Source organism: Lineus longissimus, chromosome 14 (genome assembly GCF_910592395.1).
Source record: "Lineus longissimus chromosome 14, tnLinLong1.2, whole genome shotgun sequence".
In the NCBI taxonomy this organism is placed as follows: domain Eukaryota; kingdom Metazoa; phylum Nemertea; class Pilidiophora; order Heteronemertea; family Lineidae; genus Lineus; species Lineus longissimus.
This window is the reverse complement of record NC_088321.1, coordinates 16,037,451-16,064,692: the sequence shown is the minus strand read 5'-3', so window position 1 is coordinate 16,064,692 and position 27,242 is coordinate 16,037,451. Positions and strand designations below refer to the sequence as shown.

Below are 27,242 nucleotides of genomic sequence, written 5' to 3'. Positions count from 1 at the left end.
GATGGAGCAACAAAATCTATTGCCTTTCGTTGTGACTGTCTTTGAATGGGTGGTTGCTGTACAATCCCTCAAAATGTACACAACAGCATTCTTTTGAGACACCATGTATCTTCAAAATTCGAATCCCTGCAGTCGAGGTTGGATGGTACTTGTCAAAAGTCGGAAGTAGCTGTCATGAAAAAAACACAAAGAAGGAAATCATGATTTTTTGGCACAATAATTGCTTTTTTGGCCTGGATAAGAGGTAAGTTTTGGCAAAATAATGCATCAGAGGAGAAGAAAAAGAACTATAGCCCAAATTGAAACATCACTATATGAGATTACTGCATTTCTTTTGTGCTTTTTACTGACTTTTGCAGCCACATTTTTAGAAAAGTGATATTTCTAATGTATTTTTAGGTAGACTTACTTGTTAATGTTGTCCTTCCCATGCCCCCTACCGACTGCTTGATCAACGAAGGGTATGCCCACTGACCTTGCTCAATCTAATCAAGTACATAGTCATCGGGTAGCTATTTCACTTTCACATGTCCTCACTTTGCTAGCCTTAAAAAACGATCAAATGTTTTTTGGGTCCAAATTGGGAAATCTTGATGTTGAGCAGGCCAAAAATTGCCAACCACATAGGCCTTTTTGGAAATGACAAATCGGGGCCAAAACAAAACAAATTCACACACTCGGATCACGTCCAAAGGCCTGAGTCGATATTGGACAACGCCATGAGCCACTCAAGTCTCATGTGTCCCTGTGCCTTATTGAAGGTGAAATGAATGACTGGTCAGCCACCTTCCTTGGAGAGGTCGATTTTTATGCTCAATGTACCAGTTTGAAATGTAACAAATCCATTCATTTTCACAGATTTTCCCAAAGATGCTGAAACTGAAATAAATCAAAATCATCGGGCCAAAATGGATGAAACAGAAATGTTGCATATGGTCTGTGAGTCGGAAGATGGACCGTATGTCAAAGAAGAAGAAGATGAAGAAGATATAGAGTATTTCAAAGAAGAACCGGTTGAAGAAGAAGAAGATTATTTTGAGACAGGCTTTTTAGTCAAACAGGAGGTCCTGAGTGAAGACGAGGGAGTGAATGAGGAGGATACCATGTTTGCTGCTGATGTGAACAGGGTCAAGGTAAAGTTTAAAGGCAGAGTGCATCCATGAAATATTCACATGCCCATTGTGCATTGACTAGTTACGGCAACAACAGTCGAAATGATTGAAACGTATTCAACAGATCTTTTAAGTTTGTGAGCTAAAGAATGAGTAAGCCACTAATACATGGAAAACTTTGAGCGTTGTCAATGGTCATGGCTGGGCATTGTGTCCATATTAACCCATTTGTAAGACATCCTTGAAATCTTTCTTGATCTGAAGTAAATTTTGACACGATTAATGAAAATGGTTGTCCTTGACAGTTTCAGAGGGTGACATCATCTTTCTTCTGAAGTTCTGAGTTTGACAACCAGGCATGTGGCAGTGTCACAGTCAAACCTTGATCCCACATGTGATGTCTTGATTCATGTTCGTAAATTGCTTGAAATGTCATTTCAGCCAGAGTACGAGGAAAGTCTTTTCATCAAGATCGAACCAAAACCAGAATCAGAACAGAAGTCGGTCAATGCTCAGATTCTTCAAATGTTGAAGAGGAAACAAGAAACAGGTATGAATCATGAGTGGAGAGTAGCTTCTTCACGTAAACAAAACTAGATACAGTCAAATCTTACAACAGTTGCTAACCTAAGATAGCCAGATGAGTTACTGTTCGTGGAAATGTTGTTTTGAGGTCCCCCAACTGCGAGGGTTCAACATTTCCACCCTCTGAACCGGGCAAGTAGCTCAACCTGCGGTGTTGATATCGAGATTTTCCCGGGAAGGTCAGCATTGATGGTGCTCTCCCTGGCCAGACACTGACTGACATATCTGACTTCATGGCTTTGTTTCAATTATTGATGAACAGTGAAGGTTGAAGGGATTACGGATGATTCCCCAACGATGGTACCTCCGTCTTCTTTTCAGACAAAGCTCTGAGATCAGCACAACGGCACGCACCTCCAAGACCAATCCAGCCAAAGCCGATACAACCGAAACCAACAACATCAACTCCTCCTCCGACGCCAAATACACCTTCTTCCAGTCCATACCAAGCTCACACCATATGTTACAGAGACTCTCAAACACCTCCTGTTTTGTCTAATCCATCTGCTCCCGTGACAAATCCAGCTGGGTGTCTGGTTTTCGAAGGTCCGAAACCAACCGTACGTTGCCGTAGTCAGAATACTGCTCTTCGTCAACGTGGCCGTCAAAGAAAAATACATAAAGAGGCGGAAGTTGATGCAACGCCTCCCCCTCTGACAGTGAAACCAGACCGTTGTAAACGTCAACGGAAAAAAAAAGATCTAGATGATGTATCATATGTCCAAACACCACCTCTGACCGTGACACAAATTCCTGGTAATATGTCGGCAATAACGTCGCAAGGTGTGTTGCAAAACAGTAGTTCGATGACCCAAAGTGGTCCTGGAACAATCCCTGCCGGTGCTTTACTTCAAGTCCCTGGGCTGCCCAAGGAAATGATGTTGGTGCCTGTTCTCCAGGGGAACCAATTGATGTTTATGCCACAGGCTGTCCCTGGGGCCATGGCAACTAATCAGATAGCTACAGGGAATGCTGCCATGGCAACTGGTCAGATAGCTACCGGGAATGATACAATGGCAACTGGTCAGATAGCTACAGGGAATACTGCCAAGGCAACTGGTCAGGTTGCTGCAGGAAATGGTACCATGGCAACTGGCCAGATGACTTTAGGGAAGTCAGTCCAAGGAAATCAAGTGGTGTTTATGTCGCAAGCTGCTCCTGTACCTATGGCAACTGGCCAGATTTTGAGCCAAACTGGGATAAGAGCAACTGGTCAGCTTCTGAGCCCAACTGGGACCATGGCAACTGGCCAATTTCTGAGTCAAACTGGGACTATGGCCATGGGTCCGATTTTGAGCCCAACTGGAAATATGACAACTGGCCAAATTGTGAGCCAAACTGAGACAATGGCAACTGGCCAATTTCTGAGTCAAACTGGGACTATGGCCATGGGTCCGATTTTGAGCCCAACTGGAAATATGACAACTGGCCAAATTGTGAGCCAAACTGGGACAATGGCAACTGGCCAGATTGTGAGCGGAACTGGAATGGTTGCAACAGGTCCAATTATGAGCCAACCTCGAACTATGACAACTGGCCGGATTGTTAGCCAAACTGGGACAATGGCAACTGCCCAGATTGTGCGCCAAACTGGGATAATGTCAGTAGGCCAGGTTTCTGTTGGGAATAATCTTCAAGGAAACAAAGTAATGCTCCTGCCCAAGTCCATTGTTGGGCCTGGCCAGTTGGTGAGCCAAGCTGGTGGAAATCAGGTGATGCTCTTGCCTCCAGGCCAGACAACAAACCAGAGTGCAGCTAATCCGTTTGTAATCATACCTAATAATCCTCATGTAGCTATGGCAACTAACAAACCCCAGGTTGGTCCGAATCATGTTTTGATGTTGCCGGGGACAACTGTTTCTAAGTCAACTTTCCAGACTGCCACTACCTCAAGTGGCATTGCAATGACTCCAACAAGTCAACCTCGGTCCAGGATAAACTCTGTTGTGTTGCCTGGGGTGACTGATGCTTCTGTCACGACCTCACAGACCGTCACGTCAAGTGCAACCATGGCAACCAAACAACACCAAGTTGGAACAAACCCTGTTGTGCCAGCGACTACTGCTGTTCAGACATCAACTGCACAAAGTCTTACTCGAATGACTACTCGGGCTACGACTTGTACAGCAATGAAGTCATTGTTGACAAAGGAGACAATTACAGAAGCTTGTAAACGCCGTCGAAGGAGCAAACTCGTACCAATGGAGGATAGCTCGGGGAAGAATTCACCGCAACCAGTTTCGTCGTCGAAGACGATTCAAACGATGTTCCAAGAAGACCGTAAACGACGGAGAAAGAGCGAGTTGGTCCCGAAGGAAGATTTTTCATCTGACGAAACCCTGAGATGTCCTCAAAAGAAACTACTAAAATTGCCACGGCAAATTCTTCCGAAACCAGTTGTAGTAAGCCAGACGGTTGAAGAACCGGTTCTGAATAAGATCATGAATTGGCCGTCAATGTTTCCAGAAACCAGTGTTGTTGAAGAATCTGATCATAATCTGGTGCTGCCACCTGTCATGATAAGGACTTTTACTGTGCCGACTGCAGTTACGAACAGTTCCTCCTCAAATCCGCTGGATTCCAGTGTGCAAACAGCCTTGCCGATTAAGACCTCATTGGTCAGGTTGAACCCCAAACCAGCTACAACTGTTGACCCCTTGTCTTCTGAAACGTCCAACACTGCGCCTAGAAAACACCAGCATATTTTATCAAAAGATGAGATATTGCCAACAGATGACTTTACCAGGCGCGCCAGGAAATTTTGTGAGCAATATGTGAAACTTATCATGTACTTTGACAGTGATTATGAATGTGATCTTTGCTCACAGCTCTTTGAGACCAAGCACCACTTAGCATTGCATGTTTATGAACACACCGATGACGACATAAATACGTTTCTAAACGCCGCATTCTCGGCCAGCAGGGATTCGAATAACGGGCAGACGGAGCGTCTTGTTTGCGATCAATGTAGCCAGGAGTTTGAATGTGAAACAAATCTCCGAAATCACCAGAAGGTCCACACATGTGACCCAGTAGTGATCCAACGCAAGACTTGTAAGAAGGGGATAATTGATGAGGCAAAGATCAGTAAAATGGTAGCGAAGATCGAAATTGATCCCGAATTCTGCATGGGTGTCGATGTTGCAAGAAATGATAAGAAAAGGAAAGGCTTGAATTTGCGTGATCTTGCCAATGCGATTTTGAAGCCCTTGCGTCCGCCAGAAGCTGATAACCTTGACCCTCCAAAGGTCATGGTTGTTGACAATCCTGGAAATCAGTATCCGGATCCAGCCGCATATTGTTGTCGCCAATGTTTAATAGTTTTTGAGAATTTTGACGATCTCGTTGAGCATATGAGTTTGCATGATGAAGAGGGTGTTGCCATAGCAACCACGTACGAAAAAGTTGGTGTAAAATCGGAGCAGAGATCATACGATAATGTCGACCCTTCGAAGAATAAACTACTGAAAAAAATCAAAACAGAAGCCGGTGAATCTGTACCAGTTACTTCTGAAGACATGCTCCAGTGGAGGAAAGTGCTATTCAATAACATAGCGACTGATACGGAACAAAAATATGACTGCATAAGTTGTTCTGAAACTATATATGGGCGCACATCGTTCCTTATTCATTTAGTGTGCCACGGCATCTTTGATAGAGGGAGCTACTACTGCAACGAATGCTGGAAGGCAGTTTTCGTTGACTACAACGACTTGGTCTGCCATCGACGTTCGTGTCCGTCAAATAGCAATTCAGATCCGAATCTGAAATGTAAAATATGCGATGCAAAGAAGTTTGAGATTCCGTGTGAACTGGATCAACATTACAGAGACACTCACAAGGTGGATTTCCCTTACGTATGTACGCGCTGCCCCTTTGTTTCGTCAGTCTACTTGGACTTTGCTAGTCATGAAGAATTTCATGCAGATTTGACCCAATCGACTATGTTCACATGCCTTGAGTGTGGTGAGAAGTTTGAAGCCCGGGAGGAGTATGAGGAGCATGAGAGGAGTGAACATGGTTTGAGAAATACCGGCGCTGTGGAGTTTCAGTTCAAATGCGAGTTTTGTGATAGTGGGTTTACCGTGAAGGAACAACTTGAGTACCACATCGATTTGAGACATATTAAGGGGAGGACATCAGAGACAGAGAATGCTATAGCTGATCCTGGGAGTTGTGCAGGAGAGAAGCCACCTGATGGTCATACCTTCCGATGCAAGGGATGCCCAAAAACGTATAAGAATCAAACGTCATATGAGTCGCATGTTAAAGCCTATCCCCTTGGTCAGTTCAGATGCAGTCAGTGCACGGAGGTGTTTGAGATGTTCTGTGGGTTATTGTCGCACAGACGTTCTCATGAAAAGAGACGAAAAAATGCCTCCTTGTTGATGAACTTATTTTGTAAGAAATGTGGGAAGTTATTCAGATCCTCTTGGCCTTCAAGATTGAAATGGCATGAAAAAACCTGCAGCGGTCACAAGTCTGAAGACCAATGCAAAAAGGTGTCTACTCATCTGAAGCCGAATGCGGTGGGTTTTAAAGCAGACACCCCACTTAATTTCATTCAAGTTTGTAATTCTGTCGAAAACTCACAAATATTGGGGACGAAACCTGGTTTGAAAACAGGTGATGAGTCGTCGACAAATCATAACTGTCACCCTGCAGTGATATTGACCAAGCAAAGTGAGCAGTTCACATGCCTAGTGTGTGGTGAGAAATTTGAATCTGAGGGCGATATTGAGTTGCATGATCGGACCAAACATGGTGGTGGAAATACGTCGGCGGAAAAGTCTGTAGTTGACCAGTTCAGATGTGGCCACTTTGAAAAAGGATTCAATTTTGCGTTGGACAAAAACCAGCACATAGGGTTAGTACATTCTCAGGAGACTGTGACAAACGAGTGTGTGCAGCACACCGGGAATCATGCAGAGGCACCGCCAGACAGTCTCATTTATCACTGCGCGGAGTGTCGAAAAACATTTAAGAGTCGTGCATTTTACGAGGCGCATATGCAAGCGAATCCGATTGGTCAATACAAATGCAGTGACTGCACACACCTGCCCATATTTGAAAGAATATGCGGACTAACGTCACATACACGTACCATGCATAGAAATAAAATCTCACGGATTTCGTTTAAGAAGACGACTCATAATCGTAAAGAGGCTGAAGGGAATTTTAGCTGCTCCGAGTGTCTGTTAACATTTCAGAAGCGAGTGTATTATGACGCTCACATTCTGGCCCACCCGGTTGGTAGGTTCCCATGCCTCGAGTGCCCGGGCCTACAGGTATTTGAGAGGATGTGTGGATTGAAGTGGCATAAACGTTCTCACCCGCAACGAAGGGGAATAAGGCCAAAAATTTCAGGTGAAAAGGTGTCCAGTTTTAGCAAAGACGCTGTGGAGAATATCAGCAGTGTTACTACTGTAGAAAGCAAGCAAGTTTCTGGGAAAAATTTGAATAGTATTGTACCAGCTGCTGATAGTGCTCTTTCAGGGCCGATCTCTGCTTCATATACAAAACTTGGTGAGGTGCAGGGGGCGTTACCTCGGACGATAAAATTCCACTTCGTTCTCACACCTCCAGTGCGACTGCCCCCTAGAGTCAGTGTGCCTAGCTCTAGTAACATTGATACCCAGGCAGGTAACGATGATGGTAAGATCTCAGGCGCTACGGTGGCAAAAGAAAAAAGGCTGAGTTCTTGGAAAAATTCCAGGAAGGCGCGAAAAGTTGCAAAAAAAGTGCAAATGATTTTTGAATGTGATCAGTGTGGTAAAAGATTTGCACGTCATTCGACATTAGTCTCGCACAAGGCGACGCGTCATGATGATTATACTGATGATGAGACTGATGTGGAGTCTGGAGCGTGGTCAGTGGATAGTTGCCATGGTGATGGTGGATCTGTTCATGATAAAGTGGACGCCTTGTCGCAACGTCAGGTGGGAGAAGCACAACCGAATTTGAAAAAAAACTATATCTATAAATGTGACCAGTGTAGCAAAAGTTTTGCGCGTAGGTCGGCGCTCGTCTCGCACAAAGCGACACATCATGATGATAGTACTGATGACGATGGGACTGATGTGGTGGAATGTGGGGGTGGTGATTCTGACAATGATGTGATGGACCCATTATTGCATCATGGTGGTCCTTCTTCAACTTCAGGAAACGAGGCGCATTGAATCGAAACTAACTAGTCTATCAAATGATTTGAGGAATTGATACCAAATAGGAGTGATGGTTGTCTCGTCAAACACTCTACGCGTGGGCTATAATGGAGGCCAAACCAGAGACCATCTGCCTGCAGGTGAGGGGAAGGGAGGGGAAGAGGGCAGCATGTTTTCCAAGTTTTAAATTGTTGAGAAGAGGGTTATTTGCTCTTGACATAGTTTCAAAGTATCTAACCAAAATAAATAGAGTTTTAGGAATGTTTTGGGCGGGGCCGGAGGCCTGCAGAAAAGGGTGTGTTGATGTGAGGGCAGATGATTGCAAGATAATGCAGGGTTGGTGCTAATGTAGATGTATACAAAAAATGTCGTTCAGTGTCCCTGTGTACGTGTGAGTGCGTGTCGGGGGGGGGGGGGGCAGGTTTTAGATAATTCATCCCAAAATGTCCTGATCGTCTTGGTGGCATGGTGCATGTTTTGGATGGGTCCATTATTCGAAAATCTACCCTCACTTCTCACACACCTCAACTCTAACTCTGTAACTCTTTTATGCAAATTCTGGAATGTTCATCCAGTTTGCATGGCATATTCTTGGAGATATCAACGGTCAAGGTGATTCTCTATTGGTGAAGGACTTTATGATTCGAAGTACTATCTTTCCCTTTACATCACCACCATTGCACTATGTACACAACTAATGTACGCCGAGGTCAGGTGGCAGAGACGTGTAAATGGCAAAATAGTCCCTCAAATCATAGAGTCCTTCACAAATGCCAGCGTCTGTTGTGTAAAAAATTAGGTCTCTGGATCTTTTAATGCGGACAAAGATTATCTCGCGACAATGTTTATGAATGTCAATTGCATGAGATTACGATACCAAGTTACCAGTATTCAAAATATATTATGTTTTAAAGTTAATGTTGTTACTTAATTTTGTTAAAGGGACCACTTGGATGTGAGATATATGTTGGTTTTTGCAGAATGCCAATGCCAATGCCGCGTTTAGAACCAACCCGGTCAAGTGAGACTTGGCGTTGATAATCACTGTTGACGACGCTTGGAGAATGAACGGTGGGTCGAGTGAATTTTACATACACCCATTGAAATGCTTACAGAGTCAGTAGTTCAAGTGTGACAGCGGCGGCATTGTTCACCATTGACGACGCTTGGAGAATGGACGGCGTGCCGTGTGTATATTTTACATACACCCGTTGAAATTCTTACAGAGTCAGTAGGTCATGTGTTACATCGGGGAACATATTCACCTTTGACAACGCTTGGAGTTTTGGGATTTCCCAATGACGTCAATAGCACAAATTTTGGTTGTTCGAGAAACTCGACCTCTTTTGCGAGTACTCGGAAGTGTGTGGGGATTTTTCCAAAAATTGTCGGCATATTTTCCTAAATAATTCATATTGAAAAAGTTTGACATTACTTTGTAAGTACGCATGAGCTTCTGTTTATCATGAAGCATTGAAATGAAGGGGTTTGCATTGACATATTTCATGATTTTGTGTGCAATAGTGATCGCGAATAGTGTCTTGTTTAGCAAATTGGTGAATCTTCATGAAATCACTTCAAAAGATAGTGAAATGGTGAAGTCAGTTTGATTGAAACCCACCTTGCAGGAATGGAAAAATCAAGACAAATCTCAGTCAATTCGGCTCCATGTTTAATTTCCATGCAGTAAACTTTGCATGCGGAAAGTTCCAAGAATCTCCCAGTAACGACAACGTATCAAAACTGAGACGGAGAGAACTAGACGAATTCGAAGAAGACGAATCGGTGCCAAAAAAATCAAATGCGCTCTCTCAGAACACGTCACTCATCAGAAGGCCTAAGCCGACTTCTAGAGACACGGCGATCCTTTGTACAAGGTGAAACGCATGACTGGTCAGCGCCCAAACAAACTTCCTCGAATTCGTCTGGTGGGAATGATGTGTACACCCAGCTAGCTTGCAGAATGGAAATGTAGAGTGATAAAATTGCCTGATGGGCGCATTATTAATAGATACCCTCATTACCAGGCGGAGGAAGCAACTGCTGGCCAAAACAAACATGACAAACAAACTACCTTATGGTCACACACCAAATGTTCTTTGGTTCGTTGTACCTATATTTTTAGGTTTGTTATGGCCGGCAGTGACTTCCTCCGCCTGGTGTGTAAGTGACTAGATGCATCTAACTTATGAACAAGTTGTGAGGCTCCTTTTATTTGTGGGAAAGTTTGAAATTCGAATCAACCTCACAATTGGTTTATTATTTCCAAAGGTTTTGAAGCAAAACGAACTATCCAAGAGCCTATTTAAGGTGAGGTTCTTTACAATGTACATATTTTATCTGTACAGCTCTGTCTCTTCAGTATGTGGTGTATTTGGTGTTTTATCTCCATGTAGTTAAGCCACAGTGAGTTATTATCATACGGGATATAGAGCAGTTGTGCCTCTTCATATTCTGTATGATATTATATCACTTTGGGTGGGTTATCTCTTTTTTTCTCTCCTTTTTTCATTCCCACAGCTTTCTGCCAACTGGCAATATTCATACTGTGTTAATGCCATTTAGAATTAAAAATGGTTTATACTCGAAGCAGTATTGATTTATAGTGTGATACTGATAGTTGGTTATACTTAGGCCTGCATTTATCCAACAATTTCATGATGTAATGTAAAAGCTTTTTATCAGTATTATAATTTTGTTATCGAAGACTGCTAGATAAGGTGCTTACACACATTGGTAAACTCCATGTAATAACTTTTTTGAGAGCTAGGCGTTTATAGCCTTCACCCTTGGGACTCTAAATCCTTGAAAGCTAGTAACTTCTGGTGACTTTTGATTCATTAAACTATAGGTGTACCTTAGAGTTGGCAGCCACAGACTTTTCAATCTCTCCTCAAAATTTGCCATGTGTAAAACTCCTTCCTCCCACCAGAGGTCATGCTGAGAGGCGTCCGGGGTCTGATCAGCAAACAGAGTAGATCAGTCGTGTCCGTCGTCACCCAAACTTCCTTTGCCAATCCAATCCAAGCCACACCCACCGCTGTGAAAATCCTCGCCTGTTCCTTTTCAATAGTAAGTATGCATAATGTTGGTGAAAGTGTTGATCTACAGCCTTCCACCTATAAAGGCCTTCACCATTTGTTGAAAGGTCAAAATTTGTAATTGAATTTGAAAATTTCCAATTAAGTACAGTGGAACCTTAAATTAGTCGAGATTAAAAGGGTCCATCGATCGTACTGGTGGTCCAGGAAAATAGAAATGCAGTTAAACACAATACCGCAGTACAGTTATCATGCATACAAATTTGCTGAAACTTGGTATGTATAGTGTTGGTATATAACAGCCTACACAACAGTCTACACAACAGCCTACACAACAGCCTACACAACAGCAAAGCAATGCTGAAATTTGCATATATCATGTTTTTACGCTATTGGAATGGAAATTTTCAAATTCAATTTCAAATTTCAAATTTTTTAACGAACGTCGCAGGCCTTTAATGCTACCTGTGAAGACTGATCGTTGAGCACACCTGTGTAATGCCACATCCACATGCCGCATATATTATATACATAATAAGCTGTATAGTAATGTTTCATGTTTATTAATGAGCCTCAGACAGAGGGTGGCTCATGAATATGCAAATTGCTACCTGTACTTTATGGTAAGAGGATGGGCATGTCATCATCTGAGGCCCCACCAAAATGATAAATTGATTTCAAGGCCTTTTTTGCCTGCTCACCATTCATTTCACTCCTGGAGGTATTCAGGCAGTAGTCATCCTCCAAGGCGGGATGAGTGTTTTGGGACGCTCCTCAAGTTCCCACAGGACTGTATCTGTACTCACCAAAGTGTAGAGAGACATTGCTTTGCTGGTCCAGGAAAATTTCAAGTGATTTCAAGTTCAGCCAGAATGGTACCTATGGTCAACCCTTAGACTGCAGATTCTGAAGCATAAATACTACTATTGATGTTGTTTTTCAAATATTTATGTCGTGTCTGTGGAGTTTTCAAACTGGAAATCTCGAGCCTAACACTGCGGGCTTCCATGCGGGCCTGAGTTGGATTGTTCCACAGTTCTGCTCAAAAAGATAAAATAGTAAATAAACAATGGAGAAATAAGAGTGTCCTGATTTTGCTTCATTCACCAATGCTGCAAATTTATAGTAATTTAAGTTCATACCAGTTAACACTCACAGGTGTAAATGCAGATTGCTAATGATATTACTAGTAATAAAGGAAATGTTAAGTCATCTCGACTGAAATAATGCATGCATTAGGTACTAAAACTTGCATATATGCATGTACAGTGTAACCTCCCATAGCGGACACCTCTTTTAGTCTTTAGGACACCCTGTCTTTTAAGGAGATCATTTCTGGTCCCAAGTTGGTCAATTCCAATCAATTTGACCTCTTTAATCAAGATGCCTCTCTATTAAGGACAGCACTTGTCAGTCCCGAGGGTGTCCTTAATTGAGAGGTTCTAGACTGTAGTGTAAAATTTACCATCTCGTGGTGCAACGAAATATGAAAATGAATTCAAACTAGATATGAGATTGTCGTGCATTCATTTCATAAGCAATGCATGTTAGAGATGCATTTCACCATATGTACTTCTAATATGGAATTCAATTTTAACTTTCAGTTATTCATAATGAAACATGTTGCAAACACATGGGTCAGAGGTGGGCATGCTACATCCTGATTGGTCCATGTGGCTGTGCATCGTGTAGACTAGCTTGTCCTTTTATAATTCTCCTCTGAACAACCCAGACGTGTTACTGATATTAGCCGCTTCATCGAGTAGGTGTTCCTTTGTGAGGCGTTGCTGTGTGTATTCAAAGGATGTTTGTTCTCATCTGTTTATCATTCAGAATTTGATGATATCTTTCTTTAAATCTGTCATTTTCTTTTGGGAATACTTCAGTTCTGGAATATTTTCCCTTGTGTATACTTCATGAAATTGGGCGTATCCTGCCAGAAATACAATCCTAGGTTCTCCCCGGGATCAAACCTGGGCCCTATTGCGTGGCAGCCAGCAGTGTCAACCACAAGGCTCTGGGTTCTCCCCGGGATCAAACCCGGGCCCTATTGCGTGGCAGCCAGCAGTGTCAACCACAAGGCTATGAGGCTCTGTTCTCTCTGGGTGTTTTCACTTCTGTTTATAATTTCACTCAAGATCTCTCTCTCTCTCTCTCTGTTGCAGTCCACTATGTCCAACGGTAAAAAACTTCAACTGGCCGACCGCCTCAAGGGTACGGAGGGAAATGTCTGGTGAGTTTTTATTTTATCTTAATGAACTGTAGAGTAGGTTTTTTTGCCTTGAAACTGGTGAGAGGGTGCCCAGCAGTCTGATTAAAAGGAGTACCTGGTTAATAAGCTGCACTCTTTACGAACTGTACTCACTTTACTTGCTCACTTAAATGTCACACTCTAATGAGGAAGAACTTGGTCAAAGCGCTTCATCATCCGAGAATCCGTCGTGGATTCTCTGGAGTACCTACTTAGTGCTCACTTAACCTTCGAACTCTTAAACAGGAAAGAATCCATTCGAACCCATGACCTCTTGATCAGGAGTCATAACTATGACCAGTGGGCCACCGCACTCCCATGGGAAAATATGGATGCGTGTGGGGACCCATTTCCTCCAAGTCATGCTGAAATTTTAATAACTTTTTCAGGGTTGAATTTGGTAAGCTTGCCGCCGAAAACCAAGCCACCAACTTGGGTCAGGGGTTCCCTGATTTCATGCCGCCAATGTACGTCGTGGAAGCCCTCCAGGAGGCTGTCAGTGGCAAGAACGTCCTCCTCAATCAGTACACGAGGAGTTATGTAAGTATTTTAGAACCACCTTTTATCTTTAACTCTTTTTGCTATAACAAGTCTGTACACTGCATACTACTGGCCAGCAGTAATCCGTACTGCTAAATTTCCCCCAAGTTCAATCTTTCAACAACAGTCGACTATAAGTCTTTGATTGGTAACTCCTGAAAAAACAAGCTGGCAGCACTTCATTCAACACAATACACTCAGGAAATAGTCTTTTCTTGTCTACTCAAGTAAATCAAATCAAGAGTCCTGTTCAAGTGCGCCCTCCCATCTGTACTCAGTGGTACTTTCTGTTTTTGTCTGTCGCCTGAATGTACCATATTATACTGTGTGGATTCTTACCAGGTTGTCCTGCTCCGAGCGCCTTGTCCCTCGCAGATCGAAAACCAAATATGGAGATCGGGCTTTTACAACTGCTGGCCCTGCACTCTGGAACAAGCTGCCGAGCAACATCAAGGCAGCAAACTCAATTAATCACTTTAAAACCCTTCTTAAGTCATGGATGTTTCAAACCTATTTCAATTAGTCAGTTATGAGGAGAACAGCGCTTTGTGCTGGGCAACCTGGAAAGGCGCTATACAAATGTATAATTGTATATTGTATGTTGTATATATTGTGTTAAAGTGCAATCAATCCTCTCCAGGGCCACCCTCGTCTCGTCAACGCTCTCGCCAAGACCTTCTCTCACCTCATGGACCGCAAGATCGATGCCATGAATGAAGTGCTGGTCACCGTAGGAGCATACGGCTCCCTCTTCTGTGCCGTACAAGGACTCATCAACCCTGGTGACGAGGCTGTCATTATCGAGCCGTTCTTTGATTGCTATGGCCCCATGGTGACTGTCGCTGGAGGAACCCCGAAGTTTGTGCCACTTAGACCAGTGAGTATTGTTGGATCATCACTGTTGCCATTGACACGTATTGCTGACTTTATGCTGATGTCAAGTTAAACAGAGATTGCATGTTAACCTCTTCAGTACCAGGGCTAAATGTCCCCAGAATACCAGGGTATTTTTGGCATGTTCCACCACGTGGTAAAATTGGTTTGACTTGCACTGTGTATAACTGTGTATAGAGCTGGCATACAGCCGCCAAAACCCGGAACCGAGGCGCCATCTATCCAGGCAAAGGTCTAACTGGCCCTAACGAACATCAAACACGGTAAAATACCGTAAGCAATAGTTCAGCGTACCAGGCTCGAGAGAAACAAATTCTTTTGCGACTGACTTGACGGTCGCTGGTAAAAAACCTTATTTGAGAACGACCGACTTGTCAGTCGGCGGTACTTAAGAGGTTAATGGACTAACTGTGGTTTCCTGGCAGGAAAGATGAAATAACCATCTAGCGTCTGGGAACAGGCCGCTGTGGCCTATGTACGTGAGTACCAAGAGTGAACAGGAGTAAGGGACACAGCAGGATACCAGTCCCAGGCTTCTGTCTTCGAGGGACAGTAACGAACACTAACACATCAACTCTCCCAGCATTGGTGGAGAGCGACTCTGGTGGGTTATAGGTTCTGCCTTCTTTTGACCTGAAATCGTGACTCTGAATTATCTTTTTCTTGCAGAAAATCAAACCAGGCGATAAAGTCATATCGAGCAAAGATTGGATCCTGGACCCTGACGAGTTGGCTGCTGCCTTCTCCGATAAAACGAAGCTCATCATCTTGAATACACCCAATAACCCTGTAGGAAAGGTAAGTTGAGTACCCTGTGAATTTCAACTTGGCAGGAGACAGTCATTTTCATATTGCAGTTGTCACATTACAAAGTCATTTCCCTGCGGTCTGCATGCTTGTTGTGCAGGTACAATAAGCTGTTTGATTAAAGAAGCTCTCCCCACCTAAGACTGACTCACCAGGCCAAGCAGCACTATTGATTGAAAGAGAGGGGGTGTAGGTTCTCAGGGGGAACACAACTTTTCCTCCCAAATCTTATGAGAAACCTGTTTTATGCGATCGTCTGGGGGGGGGGGGGGCTCTAAATAAAGTCCTGCTAGACCAAATGCAGAGAGTTGGCAAAAACAGGAAGGGTGGTTCATCGGAAAAGGACATAATCAATACATAGGTTTGAATTTTGATTCCACTGGCGGCCTCAGTGTCCTCTGATGAACAGACAGGCCTCAAGCAAGACTTTCGTCATCAGGAGTCAAACTAAAGACTTAACCTAATCTCATGAGTACTCTACCATTATTTTAAATTGACAATTTCAAATATAAAGTCTGGTTCAAAGGACACTTTTCGGGGGTTATCTCGAGCGCTGAACAGAGAGCTTTGGTATCATTATTTCAGTATATGAGTGATGTGTTTTCTTCTTCATCAGATGTACAGTCTTGAAGAGATGGAGATGGTTGCCAACCTCTGCAAGAAGCACGATGCCGTCTGCATTGCCGATGAGGTCTATGAGTGGTTGGTCTACAGTGACAGTCAGCCTCATCGCAAGATCGCCACACTCCCCGACATGTGGGAGCGCACCATCACTATTGGGAGCGCCGGGAAGACTTTCAGCGTCACCGGGTGGAAGATTGGATGGGCCATTGCTCCGGCCAACTTGATGAAGTGAGTCACCTTCGTTTTCCATATCGTTCTGGGCAAAGGTTCTTAGTTGAACTCAGGAATGTGACCAGATCACATTTACCAAAAGATGACGGTGTTGCACAACAGGAGATTATCTTTGGAGTAGGCCTGATCAAATGTGCTTCTACGGTGTCTACTAAAGCTTGTCAACCATGACACCGGCCGCCGGTCAACTATGACACCGACCGCCCAGGGCTGTGTTACATTAGTATTACAGTTTAGTGACAAGAGGTCAACCAAATACCTTCAGCCAGATCTATCTGGTACTGATTTTGGTCTTGACGCTGCTGCAGAATATTCTCAAATTGATTTTTAAATGTATTCTGTTCATTCTTCAGGTGCCTGAACACGATGCATCAGAACTGTTGCTACACGTGCCCCACACCCATCCAGGAGGCCGTCGCGATCGGATTCGAACACGAACTTTCTATCATTGACAACAAAAAGGACTGCTACTTCTACAACTTGGCGGCCGAACTCGAACCCAAGCGAAAAGTCCTGGCCAAGTCTTTACAGGAAGCTGGGATGATACCAACCATTCCAGAGGGCGGATATTTCATGATGGCTGACACGTCCAATATGAAGGTCGATTGCGAGGATGGAACAGATGCGCCGAAAGATTTCAAGTTTGTGAGATGGTTGTGTAAGAATAAGGTAAGGAATGAAAAATGTATATTCTGGATTGTTAGCATGAACAGCACAGCTTTACGAACAGCAGATTGGTACTGGCCAGGGTATTCAATTCGTTAGAACTTCTCACTTGACTTAAGGCAGTAGTCCGTGACTCGTGTGATATAAGACTGAAGGAGTGCTTCCACTTAGAGCTGGAAACTGTGCCAGTTTGCTGTTGCAATGGAAACTGTGCCGGTTTGCTGTTGCAATGGAAACTGTGCCGGTTTGCTGTTGCAATGGAAACTGTGTCGGTTTGCTGTTGCAATGGAAACTGTACCGGTTTGCTGTTGCAATGGAAACTGTGCCGGTTTGCTGTTGCAATGAAATTTTGGATTCAGAGATACCTAACTCAGAAAGCAGACTGTGCAGTTTGTGGTTTCAGTTCGTATTCTGTCCATGAATTTGGTAGGTTTGAAAAGGGAGAGTAAAAAGATGACTGCATTTGTTATATTTCTTTCTCATTCTCCTCCAGAAACTTGCCGCGATTCCGCCCAGTGCTTTCTACAGTAAGGACCACAAACACCTCGCTGCGAACATGGTCAGGTTCTGTTTTATCAAGGTGAGTGGATAGTGAAGGAGCCTCTTAGCCTAGTGCTACCTCACAGTAGGGCCTGAGTTTGATTCTGGGGAAAACCCGACCGGCTTGACTTTCAAAGAACAAAAATTCCTGGATCTTCACAGTCCTATTAATGAGACATAAAGCTGTGGTGTCTATGCCAGGGCAGGTTTAAGACCCCACCATGTGAGAAGCATGAGTAGCTTGCGTGGACTCTACCTCTTGCCAAAGTCAGAGTCACCAGGCCAATAACCTGATTGGTGCCTAAACAGTTGTGCCACGCTAAAACGCTCATCTTGCCTTGGATATCTATTTGATATCTGTAATCTTTGCAATATGCAACAAGAATTGCAGAGTGTGTGCCCGGCAATAGTGCTTTTAGTCGCATTTGGTTGGAACTAATGCCGAAGATAACTTAAGAAAACACAGAAATATTGACTGAATATTTGTGCTTGCTTCGTGACAAAATGGTTAAATTTTTGTTTCTTCTCCGATTGCAGAAAGATGAAACTCTGGAGTCTGCTAGCAAAATCATCCATGATTGGGTGGCTACCATGTGATTAGACAACAAACTACTCAATGGCAAAACGGATCCCAGCAAGTTGTGAACATCGTGAACTACTGAATCTGAAACAAATTTCTATTGGTCCTGGTACTGTAAACTCTCTCAGGAGCCATCATACTATAAACGATCAAAAATGTGCAGATTTCGAGAATTACAACAATTGACAAAAATTTAATTTGCATTTCATTTGCAAAAGGAAAAAGATGTGAAAATTGCCACGATATTCATCGCTGCATCAAGTACCAGATTCCTGCTGATAACAAAAATCGCAAAAAAAAGTAAATTAAAAAATGTATTTTTGGGTAGAAATGTGGTATTTTGGTGCGGTTTGAGGTGATGCTTAGTCATGTGATCTCTTTAAGCTGGAGTTTTTTTCCCGATTGCCTCAAATGTATAACTATTATCATTTATCTGTGTCTGTATACTTAGTTTGAAATTGTTTATAAAGTTATGCAGTAGTCAATGTTAACCTTGTCCATCCTTGTCAGGCAGTCTACACTATTCTATTCTGACACTGATTCAAACTAAATCAGTGGTGACCCCAAGACCAGGGGTACAGGGTTAACATTGACCACTGCATCGGTTTTGACTTGATGTAAATCTCTAGTGGGTTTAGGGTTAATCATGATTTGAAAACTCTTTGCATAATGTGAAACTACAAGCATGTGCTAAGTTAATCAGTTTTATTAGTCTGAAATGTGATATTTACAAGTTTTCCAAGTTTTCCACTACCTTACAAACGCAACAAAACCACTTATGGCCCTTCCCTATTTCTTCTCAAACCACTTATGGCCCTTCCCTTTTTCTTCTCACCTCACGAAATAATTCTTTTGACCTGAATTACTACCATCAAATGATGACCAATCTCTGTGAAATTTACCCTTGTGTTTACAGGTTACTTATAAAACGACCTGGGTGCGGTTGGCCAGCTGACGTTGGCAGTAACGTGAGGGTAAATTCAATACTATTATAGAACCTAACTGAAAGAGACAAGGCTCTGGGCGTGACTACTCAATCAACACTTGAGACGAACACCCGAGAGAGCCACCAGGCCTGGTTGAGCTAACACCCCATTAGTCCCTTGAGCCGCTGGGTCCAGAATTTCAAAATGTAAACAATGTTTGAATGACTTGAAATTTTTCAAGGAAGTCTACCTCAAAACTTGACTGGGTTTGTTTTGGTTTATCATTGAATGTAACGGAATTATCGTAATGTGCTGGTATCTGATATTGATCTTTTTGACAGCGTGCTGAGTGTTTAAGAGGGATTGAAAGATGGTTTTAATTACACTTGTTACAGTCAAGTTGAAGTGGATCATGAATAAAAATAGGAAAACACAAAAGTGACTTGTTGGGTTGTCTTTGGCAATGTAAACCTATTGGATTCCTTTTTCAAATGTGACCCGTCACAGCAAAACCAGGCGCATGTCGCACAGAAGATGAGCCTAAATGACACCAGGAGATAATGGAAGAAATTGATGTGCTCATATTTCACAAAAGGCAGACAATAGTGAAATGAACAGAGAGTCCGTCTCAACCTGCCAAGCTCAGAGCGACATGCGCCTGGTTTTGCTGTGACGGGTCACAAATATAGTTCTCTTGCTGTGGAGGAATTCTGCATTGAACTGCATGTCACCCAGTGATATCTTACTGCTGGACTGTGGCACACTACAGACAAGAGGACAGGAGATGGTTGGATTCATTTTTACAGAGGGGTGGTCAGTAATGAAATCAACACCAGTCAGTAATGAGAATCAACAATTTTTGAATAAAAGTCTCATGTAAGAGTGGATATAAATTTTTTTTTATCAAAATGACTGCATAAGAACTATTAATGATCAATTAGAAGATGTTTCCATTGAATAAAATTTCATTAAGTGTCATCGTTGAGATGATGAAGATGCAAAAAGAAACCTACTTGAAGATAAACCTAAACCACGCGAAAGAAAAAAACCTAAATGAATAAGTAAAAGTGGCACCTTGTGTTAGGTTGATCGGTTATAACGGCCGAGAAGGCCGAGGTATACTTTTTCAGATCTGTACAGAAGACCTAGAGCTTGCTTTTTGTCTTTTGTGGGTGTGTTTCCCCTGGCGGTCTGATCAGATACCTTGGCATAGTTTCAAGGCGAATCCACGACACTCTTTTTAAGAATCCCAAAAAACACTCCTTTTTAAGAAAATTATACTTATGTTAGTCTATTATTCTATCAAAATCATCAAAAAACCCAAAAAATTATCCTTTTTGGTAGCATTTCGGAAACACTTTAGAACGTTAGTAGCTGACACCCCACCCTTACCCTTACCCACCGCAGCGAACTTTACGAAGTAACCGCAGCAATTCATTATTCCCCTGGTGTTGATTTCTCAATTTTCCATCATCTTTTTGCAGCTTCATCTCCTCTAATAGATGAGATACAGATGTCTCCTATAGTGGAAAGGATGCGGTACATCATGTTACACATTCTTATGCAGTCGGGTCTTAATTAGTGACATATCAAGTTAGTAATTAAAAGTGAGATTCTGGTGATAAACTCATGAAATTTTGCTACATGGAATATCCAAGAGGTGCCCCTTTCATTTTAGAAAAGTTGTCAAGATCCATACTGTTTTTCGGTAAAAAAGGTACTCGTTCTTATGCAGTCGGGCTCAATCAGTGACATATCAAGTTAGCAAGTGATATTCTGGTGATAAACTCATTAAAATTTGCTACATGGAACATCCAAGAGGTGTCCCTTTACTCCATACTGTTTTTCAATAAAAAATTCCTGTATAACTGCTCAGTTTCCACAACTTTTATTCTTCCCATCCAACACATTATTTATGCTGGAAATACACAACTGATGATAAAATGTTTCCAGCTTCCACAGACCCCTGGGCCACAGGAAGAATTCTATCCCAGCTGAATCTTAGCCAATAGGCCGTGAAAGCAACCGAGATGACAAATCCATGATGTCCAAACAGAATCTTAGCCAATAGGCCGAGAAACCAAGATGGAACAGGACTTCTGCACCAAGCTTTCCAAACCGAATCTTTTTTTTTTTTGCAGCATAAACCCGCAGTGGGTATCTTTTATTTCACGTATCCAAACGGGCATATACAATTATTCATTTACAATTACTGTATACAGGGGTTTTACAAAAGATGTATCTATTTGTTTAAAATTTTTCATTATTTTACTGTGAGCCCGTCCGGTGCCGTCCCGACGCCCGTGCTGAAAGCCCTATTGGCGAGACAGCACTCGGCGTCGCGACGGCCCCGTCGATCCCACAGTACTCCATATGGAATTGGGGGACTACTGCGAAGCCGCCCCCGAACCGTCCCGATGCCCAGACCGACGTCATACTTTGTGTCGCCGACCCCGGCACCGAAACGGCCCGTTGCCGTCCTCACAGTACTCCCCTTACGCTCTCTGTGAACCCAGACTTAGTATTTACAAAACATACATACATATACGCCTTCCAAATAATGTCCATTGAAACTAATTTTCACTTTATAATCTTAACTGTTTACTTTTTTTGTTTTAGCACCAATGGAAGAATTAATTAACATGTGAGCACCAAGTATATACGTGTACGGAATATTCAAAACTATTGGCACCACTTATTGCATTTTGATATTTAACATTTTATTATTTTTGTTGTAGCACCAATAGAAACGGAACATTTAATTATCTGATTAAATCAATGTGGATAAAACGTGCCAGTGTAAATTGAAGGCATACTAACATAAAATAATAACATAATAACATAAAACATAAAGGTTTAAAACATAAATTAATAACATAATTCATAACTCATGTTTAAAACAATGTGCCTATAGTGCTCAATGGCAAGTATATACATATGTGCGCCCAGTGCAAGGGGTCGAGACCATCCATCTGGTCTCATTCTGACCCCTGCTTGGGAACTGGGCTAATCTAAGTCGCCAAAAAATTTTATACTATGTTTTAAAATTCACATTTCTGTGCGTGCATTCAATTAATACCCTATATACATATATTTACAATATTTACAACTAACTATGCAAGATGTAAAATGCAAAAAGAATGAAGGAAAAAGAAAACAAGAGGGAAAAAAATATATTTTTGAAGGAAATTGAACAGTGGAATATGGCAGGTTCGAACCCGGGACCTCCCGCGTCCGAATCATGCACGTTCCCGACAGGCTAGCAAGCCGATACGCTAACGACGTGAATTTTTAAAATCGTATACCATTCCCACATTGTGGGGAATCCCCTTACAGTCTGTTTTGAACTCTGTTGTCGAATTCGTTTTGCTCATTTCGATTTTTCCCCTGCCAAAGACTGGCTCTCCCTGTCCAAATCGTGTGAATATAAATCCCCAAAACCCCCACTATTTTATCTACCCCTTTGCTATTTGCAAAAACCGGACATGTGATATTTTCCCAGGTTGGCGCTGGCCATCCTTGTATTCTTGACAAATTTGACAACGAGTTCAAAACAGGCTGTATCGTAGCGCAATCATAAAAAGCATGTTTCATGGATTCCGTCTGCACTTCACACCTCGCACAGTTCTTCTGGATATTTGGCAAATATTTAAACAAGGATTTTACAGGTAATGCTTTGTGTACAAATTTATAAAATAGTTCTTTCTCATTATTATATAAAATTTTGTTGTGCCATATGTTTTTCCATATCTTTTTCCAGTTGATATTATACATTTTGGTACACACGGTATGTGGGATTTGAACCCCATTTTTCATAATTTTCTCATATAAAGCAGCAGCTGTGATTTTAACCCATTGTGACCTACCCATACCCAACTTTGCCGCTTTACACTGGTATAAAACCTCTTCCCACACACCGTGTCTACCAATAACTCTGTGCATATAAGTATTTTTGGCAATTTCGGGGCAGTGATGCCGCAGTGTTATGCCCGCTTTGTAAATGCCGTACCCTATCCATGGCTGTGTGACCCCCTCGTCTTGTACGTGGTAGAGTCTTTTTAACCTTTCCATGAACAGGGCCCGACATTTACTGGCTACATGCGGCATCCCTACCCCTCCATCTTCAATTGCCTGCACCATAGTGCTTCTTTTAATCAATTCCATTTTGTTTGACCATAAAAATTTAAACAATAATTTCACAAACCCGGTACAATGTTTCATTGGCAATTTCATAATTCTCGCTCCGTACCATAATTTAGAAACGAGGACGGTTTTTATCACCAAAACTTTCCCTATAAAGGACAGGTGTCTATTTTCCCATAACTTTATTGTTTTCCCCACTTTTTCCATGATTTTCTTCCAATATGTCTTCCCACAAGGCCCTGCCTTGTTCCAGGGTATCCCCAAAATGTTTGAAATTTTCACTATATATTTCCTGTACTCTATAGGGATGTTTTGGTGCGAAAAACCGCCTAACAATAATATTTCTGTCTTTGATATATTTATATCAGACCCCGAGGCTTGGCCGAAATCATTGTATATGGAGAATAGAGCTCGTATACAGGGTGCTGCAATCGGGTGCGTGGCATCATCCGCAAAGGCAATGTTTTTAACCTCTTGTTTTACGTTAGGCAGCTTAATGCCCCGCACCCGTTCGTCGGAGCGCACGGCGCAGGCGAGCGGCTCCTGGCAGAGTACAAACAGCAGCGGGGACAGACTGCAGCCCTGTCTAACTGATCTGCCCACCCTGAATGTCCCTGACAGGAATCCATTCACCAGCACCCTACTCTCCGGCGCATCATACAGCACCCTCATCCATCTCATAAAATTTCGGCCAAACCTCATGGTCTCTAAACATTGAAATAGCCATTCATGAGATACTAAATCGAAGGCTTTTCGGAGGTCAACGGCCACCAGTGCACCCCCGGAGTCCGCCGCATGTTCGATGACGGTTTGAATATTGAACAATTGATCATTGATTGATCTTTTGGGGACTCCGCATGCCTGATCAGGGTGCACTAGGTCGCCCATGACCCCCGACAGTCTCGACTTTAAAACTTTGGTGATAATCTTATAATCTACCGTTAGCAAACTTACAGGTCTATAATTTTTAATCTCCCTCGGATCCCCTTTTTTGAACAAAATAGATATCACTGCCGTTTTCATCGTTCCCCCCAGTTTTTCCCGTAAAAATACATTATTTATAGTCTCTACCAAATCGTCCCCCAATAGCTCCCAGTAATACAAATAAAACTCTTTTCCTAACCCATCAATCCCCGGTGATTTTCCCGCCTTCATATTTTTTAATTCCCTCAAAACCTCCCCTGTAGATAACAAACCCTCCAATTTATTTTGTTGTTCCCCAGTTAGTTTCTTATGGATTTTTGATGCGAACCTGTCCCTAGCCACCTTTACCGTATCACCTTTCCTATATAAATTCTCGTAAAACCTTTGTACCTCTTTTAAAATTTCATCTTGTTCTTCTAAAACCTTTCCATTTTCATCCTTTAACTGATCAATAACTGTCTTTGTCCTCACTTCTACCTTGAAAAAATCAGTGGTCGGTGCTTCCCTCTCCTCTATGAATTTTGCCCCGGCCCTCACTTTTGCCCCCTCCAAATCTGCCATTTCCAATTTGCTCAATTCCCCTCTTACTTCCCCCCACCGCCTTGTAATGTCCACCCCTCTGTCCCTCTCCTTCCCCAAAAAGTCCAACTCCCTCTCCAAAGCTAAAATACCTTCCCCTCTCTCCCTGTTCACCCTCTTACCATTCCTTTTGAAGATCCCCTGTAACTTTTGTTTCCCCTTCTCCCACCACTCTATTGGACACCCAAAATTTCCCTTCCTTTTTTGCCAACCCTTCCAAAACTGTGTTACCTCCCTTACTGTCCCCTCTTCCCCTAATAGGCTATTATTAATTTTCCAAAATCCCTTTCCCATTTTCTTCTTCCCTGTACTTTCTACCGCACCCAACACACCGTAATGGTCTGTAAAAACCAGTGGGACATGATCTACCTTACCTACCTTTAAATTCGTATAAATACGGTCAATTCTGGACCTAGTTTGGCCTCTATAAAAAGTGAAACTATCTACCGTGGGATTTAAATCCCTAAATGCATCTTTAATATTTAATAAATCTATAATCTCCTGCCAAAGCTTTTTATACAAGATGTCCCCTGGTAACAAAGTCCCCGTCCCTCTATCGTTCCTTCCCGAAGCAAAATTAAAGTCCCCCCCTAAAATCCACTGTTCCCCCCTAAATTTCCTCACATACTCTTTTAGCTTTTGACAGAAGATTATAGCTTTATCGTGGTTTTTAATTGGATTCTGTGTGGGCATGTATACAGAGAGAACATGCGTGCCGGACCCCAGGCGCACATGGCATATTCTCCCCTCTAACCCCCCTGGAACTACAAACTCCCTTTCTACAGCAGTTCTGGTAATGATGGCCGCGCCTGCGTGGGCCTGGCTACTGCTATAGAAATGAAGTCCGTAGTTCCGATTAATCCATGGTCCCAAATTGTCCGGCACCACATGCACTTCCTGTATACATGCCACATCACACTTTAACCTTACTATTTTATTTAAAACACTCGTCCTTTTTTCATATAACCCGTTCACATTCATTGAGACCACAGTTACCGCCATTAATATACAGATGAAAATAAAGAGAGGATCCATTAAGTTAATGTTTGAAGGGTTTTGCAGGCACATTCCGACCCCTCCCTGGCGGGCTACGCCTCGGGCGTGGTGGCACCCCCAAGTTGGGCTTTTTGACCACCGGTGTAGTTTGATCTTTAACAGATCGGTCTTCTGGGCTTTTTTCTACCCTATCATTGCCCCTCTTGGCAGTGCCCTCACGCCGCTCTGCATCCCCGTCGGGAGTAGTCGGCCTGCTACCCGCAAAATCCTTCAAAATTCTTTCCACATTCGTTGGTGAATCTAAATCGATGCTTAGGGGTCTCGATAAGTCCCTTACTTCATTGTCACTGTCTTCTAACACTTCTTTTGCTGTTCTCAACCTATCTTGCACTTCTGTGGGCGTATCCCACACCGACTCTTCCCCTCTCCTCCTATTCTTCACCACTTTCTTCCATTCTCCCGGTTTCACGACATTCGTTTCTCCCGCGCCTCCATTTCCTTCCCCGTCACCCTAACCGAATCTTAGCCAATAGGCCGAGAGACTGAAATGGAACAGGTCTAGAAAAGGAAACTTTCTTAGTACTCATACAAACTTAAGTGTATCTCTCTTGTGGTTTGTGCTTCTATCTTTCAATGATCTTATTGCAGCTTAATCTTCCCCAAAGTACCAAACAATTGAAAACTCTCAGTTGAAATCATCATCCACTTCACCAAAGAAATTTATAATGCAGTCAGTTTACAATTTCAATCATATATCAATATTTCAAATGAGATTTTGCTTGTAAATGATGTAAGGGCTAGGGAAGACAGTACAGGATGTCTCTGAAACAAGTCTTTAAGGTGGTGGTCTCTACTATACTCTACCAACTATAGGTCTCAATTAGTGACATATCAAGTTAGCAAGTGTGATTCTGGTGATAAACTCATTAATTTTGCGACATGGAATATCCAAGAGGTGCCCCTTTACTTTTCGAAAAGTTGTCAATATCCATACTGTTTTTCAATAAAAAATTCCTGTATATCTGCTCAATTTCCACAACTTGTATTCTTCTCATCCAACACATTATTCATGCAGGAAATACACAACTGATGATAAAATGTTTCCAGCTTCCACAGACCTTGGGGCCACAGGGAGAATTCCATCACAGCTGAATCTTAGCCAATAGGCCGAGAATGCAGCTGAGGTGACAAATCCATGATGTCCACACAGAATCTTAGCCAATAGGCCGAGAAACCAAGATGGAACAGGACTTCTGAACCAAGCTTTCCAAACTGAATCTTAGCCAATAGGCCGAGAGACCGAAATGGAACAGGTCTAGAAAAGGAAACTTTCTTAGTACTCATACAAACTTAAGTGTCTCTCTCTTGTGGTTTGTGTTTCCATCTTTCAATGATCTTCTTGCAGCTTTATCTTCCCCAAAGTATCTTACAATTGAAAACTCTCAATTGGAATCATCATCTACGTCACCAAAGAAATTTATAATGCAGTCAGTTTACAACTCTGATTTTACAATGGTGAATCTGAGATCTCTTTCGAAAGACTAGTCCTATCAGCCATATTGTCAGCAGGTCGGAACTAATCCGTCACCTCTCGACTGAATATTACCTTACAGTAGCAAGCATAATAACAAAACAGAAA

The 27,242-nt window shown here is 42.6% G+C and overlaps 2 protein-coding genes across 8 annotated transcripts; both read left to right on the top strand.

The window, feature by feature from the left end:
* The first annotated feature begins 164 nt into the window (after window positions 1-164).
* LOC135499106 (uncharacterized) lies at window positions 165-8,932 on the top strand. 2 transcript variants are annotated; one of them, XR_010449233.1, is made up of 5 exons: window positions 165-244; window positions 859-1,133; window positions 1,554-1,662; window positions 2,019-8,001; window positions 8,842-8,932. XR_010449233.1 is itself a non-coding variant. In XM_064789765.1 (4 exons), the coding sequence occupies exons 2-4, from the start codon at window positions 909-911 to the stop codon at window positions 7,874-7,876; spliced, it is 6,192 nt and encodes a 2,063-aa protein (XP_064645835.1). In that variant the 5' UTR covers window positions 165-244; window positions 859-908; the 3' UTR covers window positions 7,877-8,743. The 2 variants fall into 2 exon arrangements, 1 of the variants encoding a protein (XP_064645835.1); XM_064789765.1 differs by lacking the exon at window positions 8,842-8,932 and having other exon boundaries at window positions 2,019-8,743.
* Window positions 8,933-9,190: 258 nt separating this feature from the next.
* LOC135499107 (kynurenine aminotransferase-like) lies at window positions 9,191-19,399 on the top strand. 6 transcript variants are annotated; one of them, XM_064789766.1, is made up of 11 exons: window positions 9,191-9,299; window positions 10,133-10,171; window positions 10,794-10,933; window positions 13,068-13,135; window positions 13,543-13,693; window positions 14,334-14,570; window positions 15,257-15,385; window positions 16,011-16,246; window positions 16,603-16,918; window positions 17,409-17,495; window positions 17,993-19,399. In XM_064789766.1, exons 3-11 carry the CDS (start codon window positions 10,799-10,801, stop codon window positions 18,050-18,052), a joined length of 1,419 nt encoding a protein of 472 aa, XP_064645836.1. In that variant the 5' UTR covers window positions 9,191-9,299; window positions 10,133-10,171; window positions 10,794-10,798; the 3' UTR covers window positions 18,053-19,399. The 6 variants fall into 6 exon arrangements, with proteins under 6 accessions (XP_064645836.1, XP_064645840.1, XP_064645837.1 ...); XM_064789768.1 differs by having other exon boundaries at window positions 9,222-9,303; XM_064789770.1 differs by lacking the exon at window positions 10,794-10,933.
* Window positions 19,400-27,242: the final 7,843 nt, after the last annotated feature.

Bases quoted from the DNA above. Each gene is read 5' to 3' on its own strand.
- LOC135499107 (XM_064789766.1), top strand. From the start codon at position 10,799: ATGCTGAGAGGCGTCCGGGGTCTGATCAGCAAACAGAGTAGATCAGTC. The intron at 15,386-16,010 runs GTAAGTTGAGTA...CTTCTTCATCAG, and splicing joins CCAATAACCCTGTAGGAAAG to ATGTACAGTCTTGAAGAGAT. The intron at 16,247-16,602 runs GTGAGTCACCTT...TTCATTCTTCAG, and splicing joins GCTCCGGCCAACTTGATGAA to GTGCCTGAACACGATGCATC.
- LOC135499106 (XM_064789765.1), top strand. From the start codon at position 909: ATGGATGAAACAGAAATGTTGCATATGGTCTGTGAGTCGGAAGATGGA. The intron at 1,134-1,553 runs GTAAAGTTTAAA...ATGTCATTTCAG, and splicing joins CTGATGTGAACAGGGTCAAG to CCAGAGTACGAGGAAAGTCT. The intron at 1,663-2,018 runs GTATGAATCATG...TCTTCTTTTCAG, and splicing joins GAAGAGGAAACAAGAAACAG to ACAAAGCTCTGAGATCAGCA.